This window comes from Dama dama, chromosome 10 (genome assembly GCF_033118175.1).
Source record: "Dama dama isolate Ldn47 chromosome 10, ASM3311817v1, whole genome shotgun sequence".
NCBI lineage: Eukaryota > Metazoa > Chordata > Mammalia > Artiodactyla > Cervidae > Dama > Dama dama.
This window is the reverse complement of record NC_083690.1, coordinates 34,630,660-34,642,345: the sequence shown is the minus strand read 5'-3', so window position 1 is coordinate 34,642,345 and position 11,686 is coordinate 34,630,660. Positions and strand designations below refer to the sequence as shown.

General features: G+C 46.5%; 1 protein-coding gene across 1 annotated transcript; it reads left to right on the top strand.

The window, feature by feature from the left end:
- Nucleotides 1–4,986: 4,986 nt before the first annotated feature.
- On the top strand, nucleotides 4,987–9,575 carry CCL26 (C-C motif chemokine ligand 26). Its single transcript, XM_061153445.1, has 3 exons — nucleotides 4,987–5,240; nucleotides 5,336–5,450; nucleotides 9,246–9,575. Exons 1-3 carry the CDS (start codon nucleotides 5,165–5,167, stop codon nucleotides 9,340–9,342), a joined length of 288 nt encoding a protein of 95 aa, XP_061009428.1. The 5' UTR covers nucleotides 4,987–5,164; the 3' UTR covers nucleotides 9,343–9,575.
- Nucleotides 9,576–11,686: the final 2,111 nt, after the last annotated feature.

Here is an 11,686-nt window from a genome sequence, read left to right as displayed (position 1 = left end):
TCTAGGCATACATGCTCCCAGGCTGTGGTGATGGTAGGAGGCAGATGAAAGCGGCAGCTTCCGGGCCCTCAGTCGCAAGGACTCGGATTCTTGTCCAAAGGCTCGATGGAGCTATTGCCCTCGGTAGGAACATGCTTATCAAGCTGCCCGTTCATTATTGGCTGCCCTCCCATCTCTGTCTCACTCCTCCACAGCCCTGATGGTATTTTTTTTCAATCTTCACCTAAATATGTTGTTTGCACTCAAATTCATGTCTCAGGATCTGCCTCTGGGAAAACCCAATCTGGGGAAAAAAAATACAAGGAAGAGGGGAGAAGCCCTCACAGAAGCATGAGGCTGTGTTATGTAACTCAGGCTGCTGTAACAAAATACCACAGGCTGGGGGACTTAAACAACAGACATTTTATTTTCTCACGATTTGAGACGCTGGGACTCCAAGGTGTCAGCAGGATTGGTTTCTCCAGGCCTCTCTCCTCAGGCCGTCTTCTCCTGGGGTCCTACCATCTTACTTCTGTGCACACACATCCCTGCTGTCTCCTCCTCTTCTTTTTTAAAAATAATTTTTTTAATTTAATTTTATTTTTGACTGCATGGGGTCTTCGTTGCTGTACGTGGACTTTCTCTAGTTGTGGTGAGCGGGGACTACTCTTCTCTGTGGCCCTCAGGCTTTTCATTGTGATGGTTTCTCTTGTTGTGGAGCACAGGTTCCAGACATATAGGTTCAGTAGTTGTGGTGTGTGGGCTTAATTGCTCTGCAGCATGTGGAATCTTCTTGGACCAGGGATCGAAGCCATGTCCCCTGCATTAGCCGGTGGGCTTTGATCCACTGGGTCACCAGGGAAGTCCTCCTCCTCTTTTTATAAGGACACTAATCCTATTGGATCAGGGCCCCATCCTTATGGCCTCATTTGACCTTAACTACCTCTTTGAAGACCCGTATCTCCAAATATAGTTACACTGGGGAGTAGGGCTTCAACATATGAACATGAGGGGAATAAAATTCAGTCCATAAAGAGGGGAACTGGGGAAAAGCAACTCAGCTAAGGAAAGTTGGGCTTAGAGAGGCAGGTCAGTTGTTGAAGCTCAGTGCCCAAGATGACAGAACAGTAGGTCTGATTCCAAAAGAGTGTCCATAGCAATGGAAATGCAGATGACAGTTCAGAACTTGGGAACCATATGGCATGGGGCTTCTGAGATAGCCCTATACATGTGCTGGGAGCCCAGCTGGCAGGTTGGAGGGGAGGGGGCAGAGGCTACAGCCATAGGGAACGGGCTGGGAGGAACAGTGGGATCCTGGGCCATCAGCCATGGACTGGCATTAAAGACATACTCAAGGCCCTGGCCAGATGGGCCTATTACACAAGTACCAAGGAGAAGAGGTTTCAGCAGAAGTCTATTTACAGACATGCTCCTTGTCTGAAGAGACCCAAATGCCTCACAGATACATAATTATTAACCAAAAGAGGGGAAAGTTGATAATTTGGACTACCTTGAAATTTGGAATTTATATTCATTAGAAGACACCAATAAGGGAGTGAAAAAGCAAGAGATTTTTGCAATACATCTAGAATGGCTGAATTGCATCCCTGCCCCAAATTTATATCCACTCAGAACCTCAAAATGAGGCCTTATCTGAAAATAGGGATTTTGCAGATATAATTATTTAAGCTAGGAAGAGGTCTTCACTTGGACTCTGGGGGTGCTCCAGATCCAGGAATTATGGCAGCTGAGACAAACTCTGGAGGGCAAGTAGGAGCCTGGACGTTGAAGTTATGCATGACGCTTAGTATAGACTCTGCCAGGTTGAGGAAAGGCAGGACTTGGAAGAAGGAGGTAGAAACAGTGCAAACAAATGAGACCTGAACTAGACTTGTAGACATAGAGGGGTAAGGAGAGAGTTGATGGATTGCGAGAGTGAAATGTGTAAAATAGCTAGGTAGTGGGAAGTTGTTATATAACACAGGGAGTTCAGCCCCATGCTTTGCGATGACCTAGAGAGGGATGGGAGGGAGATTCAAGAGGGAGGGGACATGCGTATACTTAATGGCTGATTCACGCAGTTGTAAGGCAGAAACCAACACAACATTGTAGAGCAATTATCCTCCAATTAAAAAATTAAAAAACAAAAAGAAATTAACAAAAAAAAAAAGATGTATGGGCTGATGTGGCAGCCAGCCAGCACTTTTCCCTGAAATGAGAAAAACATCCTCAATACTAAAGGAGGAGGAGGAAAGAAGGGAAATGAGAAGGTCATGACACTGATAAAACATTAACTGCAAAATGGTGTTTTATTCACCATTTCCTTTCCCTTCACTAATTTATCGGATTATATTTATTGAAATATAATACATGAATCTTACAGATACAGCTCAATGAATTTGCACAAGGATAACAGGGTCCACTAGCACGCAGATCAAGGAATAGAGTGCATACCAGTGCCCCAGACCCCCAGCTTGGCCCTTCCTTCCTTCCAGTCACTGTGCCCAAGGGGTAACCGTATTCTGATTTCCATCATAAAGGATTGTTGCTGCTGCTGCTGCTGCTAAGTCGCTTCAGTTGTGTCCGACTCTGTGCAACCCCATGGACTGCAGCCTACCAGGCTCCTCCGTCCATGGGATTTTCCAGGCAAGAGTACTGGAGTGGGGTGCCATTGCCTTCTCCGTCATAAAGGGTTAGTTTTGCTTATTTGGTACTTTATATACAAGGAACCCTCCAATGTTTCTCTTTCATGTCTGGCTTCTTTCCTTCAACACTGGTCATAAAATACTTTTCCACATGTGGTGGTTTAGTCCCTCAGTCATGTTGGACTCTTTGCAGCCCCATGGACTGTAACCCACCAGGCTCCTCTGTCCATGAGATTTCCCAGGCAAGACTACTGGAGTGGGTTGCCATTTCCTTCTCCAGGGGATCTTCCCAACCCAGGGATGGAACCTGCATCTCCTGCATCTCCTGAATTGCAGGTGGATTCTTCACCACTCAGTCACCAGAGCTCATTGCTTATGTGTGATTCTCGTTGTTGTATGGTATCATATTACATTCATAAACCACGATTTATTTTCCATTCTATGTTGATGGATACTTTTGGTAGTTTCCAGCTTGAGGCTATTATAAGCAATGTTTTCAGGTGCACGGATGTACACATTTCTGATGGATATACACCTAGGAGTAGAATCTGTGTATGTTTAGCTTTAGCAAATACTGCCAAGAATTTACACTCCCACTGGCAATATGTGAGTTTCCAGTGTACCAGATTCCCATATTGAATAAATTCCATCTTTGTTGTTTTAGTCATTCTGATAGGGGTGTGAGTAATAGCCCATTCTAATTTGTTTGCATTTCACTAGTGACTCATTTAAACCAGCCCCTTTTCCTTCGTCATTAGGGTTTCCTTTTTCACAAAGAGTTTCCGTCACTTTTTTCTATCGGGTTATGTGTCTCTTCCCTTGTTGACTTACAGTGTTCCTCAGAAATTCTGAATTCTAGAGCTTACAGATACAAGTTGCATTTGTTTCTCAGGGCTTCTGGAACAAATGATCACAATCCATATGGCTGAAAACAACAAAAATTTATTCTCTCATGGTTCTGGAGGCTAGAAGTTCAAAGTCAAGGTGTCAAGAGGGTCATACTCCCCCCTGAAATTTCTAGTGGAGAATCCCTCCCTGTTTCTTCTTATCTTTTGGAAAATCCTGGGTGTTCCTGGGCTTGTAATGGCATCATTCCAATTTTTGTCTTTGTCCTCACATGATCTTCCCTGTGTCTCTCTCTACTTCTTCACATGGAACTTCTTAACAGGATACCAATCATTGGCTTTACAGCTGAGAGGGGGAAAGAATCTTTGTTTCCTGTCTACTCAGTGAAACACTGTACTCTACATTCTTTACTTCTGATGAAGATGTGGGAGGGTTTTCTTCACACTCAGCAATTCTCAGACGCCAGCTGAGTATCCTACAATTTACTCAATTCTGACCCTGTCTACATTGAGATCGTTTCAGATCCCACAGGCTAAGGGCTCAGTCCTGCAAGATTTCACCCACAATTCAGACGCCCACCACAAGCCCAGGCCACCACCTTGTAACTGGGCAGGACCCTATGAGGTCTCCCCAAGACAGACCCACCCCACCTCCATCCTTTGTCTGCCTCTTTTTAAATTATTATTATTTCTTTTTGGCTGCTCTGAGTCTTCACTGCTGCTCGGGCTTTTCTGTGTATGCAGTGAGCAGGGGCTACTCTCTAGCTGTGGGTGTGTGGCTTCTCTTGTGGAGCACAGGCTCTAGAGCTCGCAGGCTTCACTAGTTGCAGCACATGAGCTCAGGAGTTGTGGTTCCTGGGCTCTAGAGCACAGGCTCAGTAGTTGTGGTCCATGGGCTTAGCTGCCCCACAACATGTGGAATCTTCCAGAAGCAGGGATCGAACCTATGTCCCCTGCACTGGCAGTCAGATTCTTAACCACTGGACCACCAGGGACGTCCTCTTTGGGGATGTTTATAGAGGCTTTACTGTGCAGGCATAATTCACTAAATCACTGGCCAATGGGAATTATTTCAACATTCCAGATGGTTGTGATGTCCTAACAGACTTTGAGACCCTCCAAACTGGATGAGATACCCCCTAAGTGCCCCCTCAAGCAGCCCTGGCACAACACAGTGATGCACAGCACTGGGATGCTGGGAAGGGCACATACCTGGAGCATCATTCTTGAACATCCTTTGTGTGGTCACGCTGCTCTATGGTCCTCTCCTGAGACTATCCAGACCTCCTTGAGAACAATCAATGCTTCAGAAACCATAAAAGCTTTGGCCAAGAACCAGACATCTCTCTGGAACAATCACTGATTTATAAAAAGCATTTGAGGTCAATTCACTAGAATTCTTATTTCATTTCCTCTATTTGCTTCTAAAATAATGAGTGTTGGCTCAAACCATTCCCCTGGCTGAGAGACTCTTGGGGTGTGCTGGCTCCTCCCCTCCCATGACACCTCCTGACTTTTCAGTCTCCTTTTCGCAGATAAAAGGTTGCTTCCCACTGAAGGGTCAAGAGAGCTGCTTTTGTGCTCAACCATAAAATTCTCTGGAACTATCTTCAGGGTTGGCTCAGCCCCATAAAAGAGGGTTCCTGACAAGTCAGAGGAATTAGAAGGAAGGCTCTGAAGGACCCAGCTTGCAGCATGATGAAGAACTTCCCTGTGGCTTCCCTTCTTTTCCTGGTTCTTATCCTGAGTGTCGATCTTGGAGCTACCACACGTACGGAGCTGCCCCACTCCCTTCCCGGGCTGACCAGGGGTGGAAGCAAAGGGCCAGCTCCAAGATCCTTCCTCTCTCTCTCTTTTTCCTCTAAGGTGGCAGTGATGTGGCCAAGTTCTGCTGTTTCCAATACAGCCAAAAACCCCTTCCCTGGAAGTGGGTGCGTAGCTATGAATTCACCAGGGACAGCTGCTCCCAGAAGGCTGTGATGTGAGTATTTCTCCTTTGGGTTTTTGGGGTCCCTTACCAGTTATGTAGTTAGAGGGGTGCTGAGCAGACCCCCTTGCCAACCCCAGGGCCAGGATGAACCTCAGGCTGGAAGCCTCGTCAGTCGGTTATTGCTTAATCTCGGGCATTAACAAGCATGACCCTGAGCTAGGTTTCCTGACTTGCAGACCATGATCCAGGGATCTGCCAGGCACTGTGCTAAGTGCTGGGTATAAAAGAATAAACAGCCCTTATAGACCCAGGTGGCACTAGTTGTAAAGAACCACCTGCCAATGAAGAAGAATGTGGGTTTGATCCCTGGGTTGGGAAGACCCCCCTGGAGGAGGGCATGGCAACCCACTCCAGTATTCTTGCCTGGAGAATCCCCATGGACAGAGGAGCCTGGAGGGCTACAGTCCACAGGGTCCCATGACTGAAGCAACTTAGCATGCCTGCATAGATCTTACGTCTAGCATAAGAAAGAGGGCATTAAAAGACACTTGCACAAAATAGATAATCTCAATTGTATGAGTGCTTGAAAAGGACAGCAGGAGAAAACAGCAGGAGGGAGCATGTCATTGGAGGGGAGGTAAAACCTTACTCTACCCTCCTAGGGGTTCTGGCTGAGCCTGAGAATTAAATGGACATAAAACAGATTAACAGGAGAAAAGCATACAGATTTTTTTCATGCACACGGAGCCCCCACAGGAAGATGAAGACCCAAGGAAGTAGCAAAATCTACATGCTTTTGTCCAAAGCCTACCTGCTTTTGAACAAAGAGGGAATTGTGGAAAAGTAATTAAAATATATGGGGGTGAAGAAAGCTAAAGACTGATAAGGGTTATCTTAATAATGTTTGTTTATACAGAGTTTTCTTGGCCTTGACTATCTCTGACGTTAAGAATAATTTTCCCTCCAGGCACAAGGAGGACATTTTTCACATGGGAGTTTTATCTCCTGCTTTCAGGAGGCAAAGGGGAGGTCAGAATGCCCATCTTGCACTTGCTGGTGTTTGGGTTTTTTTGTTTTGTTTTAGTTTTTTTTTATTGTTTGAGTTTTTTAGTGTCTTTAGCTCAAAATAATCCTTTTGTCAAAGTGGCATATTTGGGGGCAGCATGTTTGGGTACCCTTCATCATAGTCACAGGAGGACCTCACTTAGCATTGGGAGGGTTTCCTGGAGGAAGTGACATTTACGCTGAGAACCCCCAAGGATAAGTGGGAGTGGTGAGGGGGGCTGGCAGGAGCATGGTGGATGGGAGAAGGGTGAACAAATTTCTGACAAGGCAGACAGGTGGGCAAGAGGCAGGTCATGCCAAGCTCATCGGTAGCAGGAGAAATGATGCATACCGGGAAGGGTCCCTGGAAGGACTAAATGAGGCTAACATATGCAAAGCATATAGCGCTGAGCCTGCACACAGGAAACGTTCAGCAAATGGAAGCGATGCTAAGTTGCCTCAGTTGTGCCCAACTCTTGGTGACCCCATGGACTGTAGCCCGCCAGGCTCCTCTGTGCATGGAATTCTCCAGGCAAGAATACTGGAGTGGGTAATGGAAGCGATCTTTAAGTGTAAATACACAAGTAGGGGCCGCCACTGCTCTCCAGGACTCGGGGTTCCTCTCCAGGACTTGGGGTTCCTGAGCATGAGAGAATGTGCAGAAACGTAGATGACAGGCTCCAAGGACAAACCCAAATATTGTCACAGTTAAGGGCAGGCAAGAGGCACCCCAGTGCCTAGGTATGGAGGGGGATGCTCCTGGGCTCAGGATGTGCTCCCTGGGTCTTCTCCTTTGTGTCTTGATTGACTTTTTGGAGCTTTACAGACATTAACACTTAACCAACAAGTGGCAAAAGGCCCCAGGCTAAGCTCAAAGCAGTGGCTCTGTCACAAGTTGTGTGACCTTGGACACAAGTCATATTTAAAAGGAAGGTGAGGGGTCTAGATCAGCCATCTGTTGCTGCATAACAAATCACTCAAAGTCTAGTGGCTTAATCCAACAGTGATAATCTTCTTATCTCTCATGGTTTCCATGGGTCAGGAATTCCAGAAGGGCTCAGCTGTGAGGCTCTGGCTTGACATCTCTTATGTGGTTATGGACAGATGGTGGCTTCACTGGTGTCTCACCAGTAAAAGAATCCACCTGCAATGCAGGAGACAGATGCAGGAGATGCGGGTTCGATCCCTGGGTCAGAAAGATCCCCTGGAGAAGGAAATGGCAACCCACTCCAGTATTCTTGCCTAGAAAATTTCACGGACAGAGGAGACTGGCCGGCTGTGGTCCACAGGGTCACAAAAGAGCTGGATAGAACCCAGTGACTAAACAACAGCAGACTGGCGGTGCTGGAGCTGGATCAGCTCGGGGGGCTGGAGGCATCTCTCTGTCTCCAGGGCATCTCTGTGTGATCTCTGTTGGGCTAGTTTGGGCCTCCCCATGGTGTGGTGACCTGGGGTGGCAGGACTCCTTACAAGGAGGTCCAAAGCTCCTGCGTGAGTGCTCAATGAACCAGGCAGAAGTTCTACAACCTTCTATGACCTAGCTACCAAGTCACATAGCATCACTTCTGCCATTCCTATTGGTCAACCAGTCCCCTAAGACTGGCCTAAATTCAAGGGGAGGAGACATAGACTCCCATTTCTTAATAGGAACGATGTCAAATGGATGTTAGAACATCCATGAAGCCCTTTTTCTCCCTTATTTTCCCATTCTTTGGGGTCTTCTCCCCTGCACGTGCCAGGGCAGGAACCCAGTAAGTACACAGTACTCCAGGTTAGAGCACCCTTGACTTAGGCTCTTGTCACTTCTGAATGCTCTCAAGGAGCAAAGGCTGGAAACCATTCAGGGACATCAGCCACAAGCCCCAGTCTTTTTTTTTTTTTTTCATATTTATTTATTTGGCTGCCCCAGTTTTTATTTGCAGCATGTGGGATCTAGTTCCCTGACCAGGGATTGAACCCAGGCCCCACTGCATGGGGAGTGCAGAGTCTTAGCCACTGGACCACCAGGGAAGCCCCACAACCCCCGGTCTTAAGGAGCTCACAGTGCGGTGAGGAACACAGGAATCTTCTCCACACGAACAGCTGTGGCAAACAACCCACAATAACGTGATTAAGAATTAAATGGCTCCATGCATATGAGGTTCTTTTGTGCAGTGATGCAAATATTCTAAAATTGATCGTGGTGATGGCTGTGTCATCTACGGGTATATGAAAACCCCTGAATTCTGATTATACACTTTAAGTGGGCCAGTTATACACTGTGCGAATTATATCCCAATAAAGCTGCTATATTAAAACGGAAGAATTTAGAAGCATGGCGCATGTTACCTGCTTCAGACCAGAGCTGTTGGGGCATGTTTCCTAACAAACGTGGGCCAGGAAGCGAGGTTTCCATGGAAAACAGGCTAGGGGAGAGGAGTGGGGGCAGGTGCTGGAAGAGGGAGCTGGGAGGCTTCCCTGGTGGGTCCAGTGGTTAAGAATGCGCCTGCCAATGCAAGGGACTTGGGTTTGATCCCTGCTCAGGGAACGAAGATCCCGCACGCCTCAGGGCAGCTGAGAGCCCACACCCTGGAGCCTGAGCTGGAGCCGGAACACCACAACTAGAGAGGGGCCCACATGCTGCAATAAAGACTCGACCCAATGCAGCCAGAAAGAAGAAAGATGGAAGAGGGATGGGGATGCAGCAAAGGGGGTACAATCAGGAGATCAGTTGGGTGGGGTGGGGGGGCTGCCCCTCAAGTCCATCCTTTTCCAGGAGGCCAAAGTTCTTAGTATTGACTCTCAGCATCTCTTTTTCCACAGATTTACCACCAAGAGAGGCCAGAAAGTATGTGCCCAGCCGAAGGAAGTATGGGTGCAAAAATACATTTCATTACTCAAAGCCCAGCAACAACTGTGACCTGACTGCGGAATTTTCAGTCCAAGTCTCCTGGATCCGGCTCTGCGCTTGGCTCTGTTGTCCTCTGGTGGAGCCTGAAGAATTTCTCCAAGAGAAGGCTCCATGGGTCTGATAGGGAGGAGAGGAGAGTTTTCAACCAGTCATTTTAAAAAGATTTGATTTGCTCAATAAACTTTCTTATTCAATTAAAAACTGAATTTTCTTCAAAGAAAATAAAGGAGTCAATATTTACAGCTGACTGCCTGGCGAGTCCCCAGTCCCTGATCAGACCATCGTATTGAATTCTGTCTTATGTTTTTGTGTGTGGAAAAAGAAAAAGAAAAAGCAGGGACAATGTTAATATATTTTGGCAAAATGCCCATGAAATGTTTTAACATTATATAGAGAGATAAGTTTATGTCATACGGAAAATTAAACTCTGTACAGTACCTTGTGGCCTGTTTTTGCAGGATAAATGAAGTACATCCATATTGGGCACGGTTTTCTCATAAGGTAATAATTAATACGCTTCCCTGGTGGCTCAGCACTGAAGAATCTGCCCCAATGCAGGAGATGTGGGTTCGATCCCTGGGTAAGGAAGATCCCCTGGAGAAGGAAATGGCCATCTACTCCAGTATTCTTGCCTGGGAAACCCCCTGGACAGAGGAGCCTGGTGGGCTGCAGTCCATGGGGGTCACAAAAGAGTCGAACACTATTAAGAGACTAACATTTTCACTTCGTATAGAATAATCCACCTAAAAAAATAATTACAGATTCACGGGAAGTTGCAAAAACAATACAGAGAAGTCAGGTGTACCCTTTAACCCAGTGTTCCCCGACAGTCACATCGTACACAATTATGGTAAAATAGCACACCCAGGAAATCGACAGTGGTGTAAGTGTCTGTATGAGTCTGTCATTCTATCACATGTGCGAGATTCCTGAAGCCACTATTACAACCAAGAGCCAAACAATTCCATCACCACAAAGATCTTTCGAGTGTCTTCTCTTCTCAGTCACGTCTCCCTTCCCCCACCATCCTTAACCCCTAGCAACTCCTAATCTGTCCCCCTGCAAAATGCTGTCATTTCGAGAATGTTATACACACAGAATCATATCATACGTGACCTTTTGAGGTGGTATTTTTTTTTTTAAACTTCACATAATGCCCTTGAAATACATCCAAGCTGTTGTGGGTTTCCACAGTTTATTCTTTTTTTTTTATCGATGACTAACTAGTATTTCATGCAGCGATGCACTGCAGTTTATTTAAACTACCCTCTCATAGGTTTTTAGTCTGAGGTTACTACAGATAAGGACTTCCCTGGGGGCTCAGACAGTAAAGCGTCTGCCGACAATGCAGGGAGACCCGGTTTCAATCCCTGGGTGGGGAAGATCCCGTGGAGAAGGAAATGGCAACCCACTCCAGTATTCTTGCCTGAAAAATCCCATGGATGGAGGAGCCTGGTAGGCTACAGTCCATGGGGTCGCAAAGAGTCGGACACGGCTGAACGACTTCACTTTCACTTAACTACAGATAAAGCTCATAAGAACAATCACGTACACACAAAGGTTTTTACATGGACATAGGTTTTCATTTCTCTGATATAAATGCCCAGGCATGCAATTAATTGCTGGGTCATAAAATAAATGTATGTTTAGTTTTCTAAAGAAACTGCCAAGGGTCTTCTCTGGTGGTCCTGTGGTTAAGACTCTGTGCTTCCACTGAAGGGGGCACAAGTATGATCCTTGGTCCACTGGTTGGGAAACTAAGATCCTGCATGCCTCCCGGTGCTGAAAAAAGAAACTGCCATGCTATTTTCCAAAGGGACTGTCATTTTACCTTCCCACCAATACTAAGGATTCCAGTTTTCTGCACTTCTGAGCTAGTATTTGGTGTTATCACTTATTTTTAATGTTAGCTGTTCCAAAATTAAATCACTAATGAATGCGTTGTTGTTTAGTCACTAAGTCATGTCTGATTCTTTTGTGACCCATGGACTGTAGCTTGCCAGGCTCCTGTGTCCATGAAATTTTCCAGGCAATAATATTAGAGTGAGGGGCTTCCCTGGTGGCTCGGGGGGTAAAGAACCTGCCTGCAATGCAGAAGACCTGGCTTCGATCCCTGGGCAGCGAAGACCCCCTGGAGAAAGGCATGGCAATCCACTCCAGTATTCTTGACTGGAGAATTCCCATGGACAAAGGCGCCTGATGGGCTATGGTCCATGCCGTTACAAAGAGTCAGACACGACTAAAGCCACTTAGCACAATATTAGAGTGACTTGACATTTCCTCCTCCACGGGATCTTCCCAATCCAGGGATCGAACCTGCATCGCTTGTGTCTCCTGCACTGGCAAGCTGATT

Bases quoted from the DNA above. Each gene is read 5' to 3' on its own strand.
- CCL26 (XM_061153445.1), top strand. From the start codon at position 5,165: ATGATGAAGAACTTCCCTGTGGCTTCCCTTCTTTTCCTGGTTCTTATC. The intron at 5,241-5,335 runs GTACGGAGCTGC...TTTTCCTCTAAG, and splicing joins CGATCTTGGAGCTACCACAC to GTGGCAGTGATGTGGCCAAG. The intron at 5,451-9,245 runs GTGAGTATTTCT...CTTTTTCCACAG, and splicing joins TGCTCCCAGAAGGCTGTGAT to ATTTACCACCAAGAGAGGCC.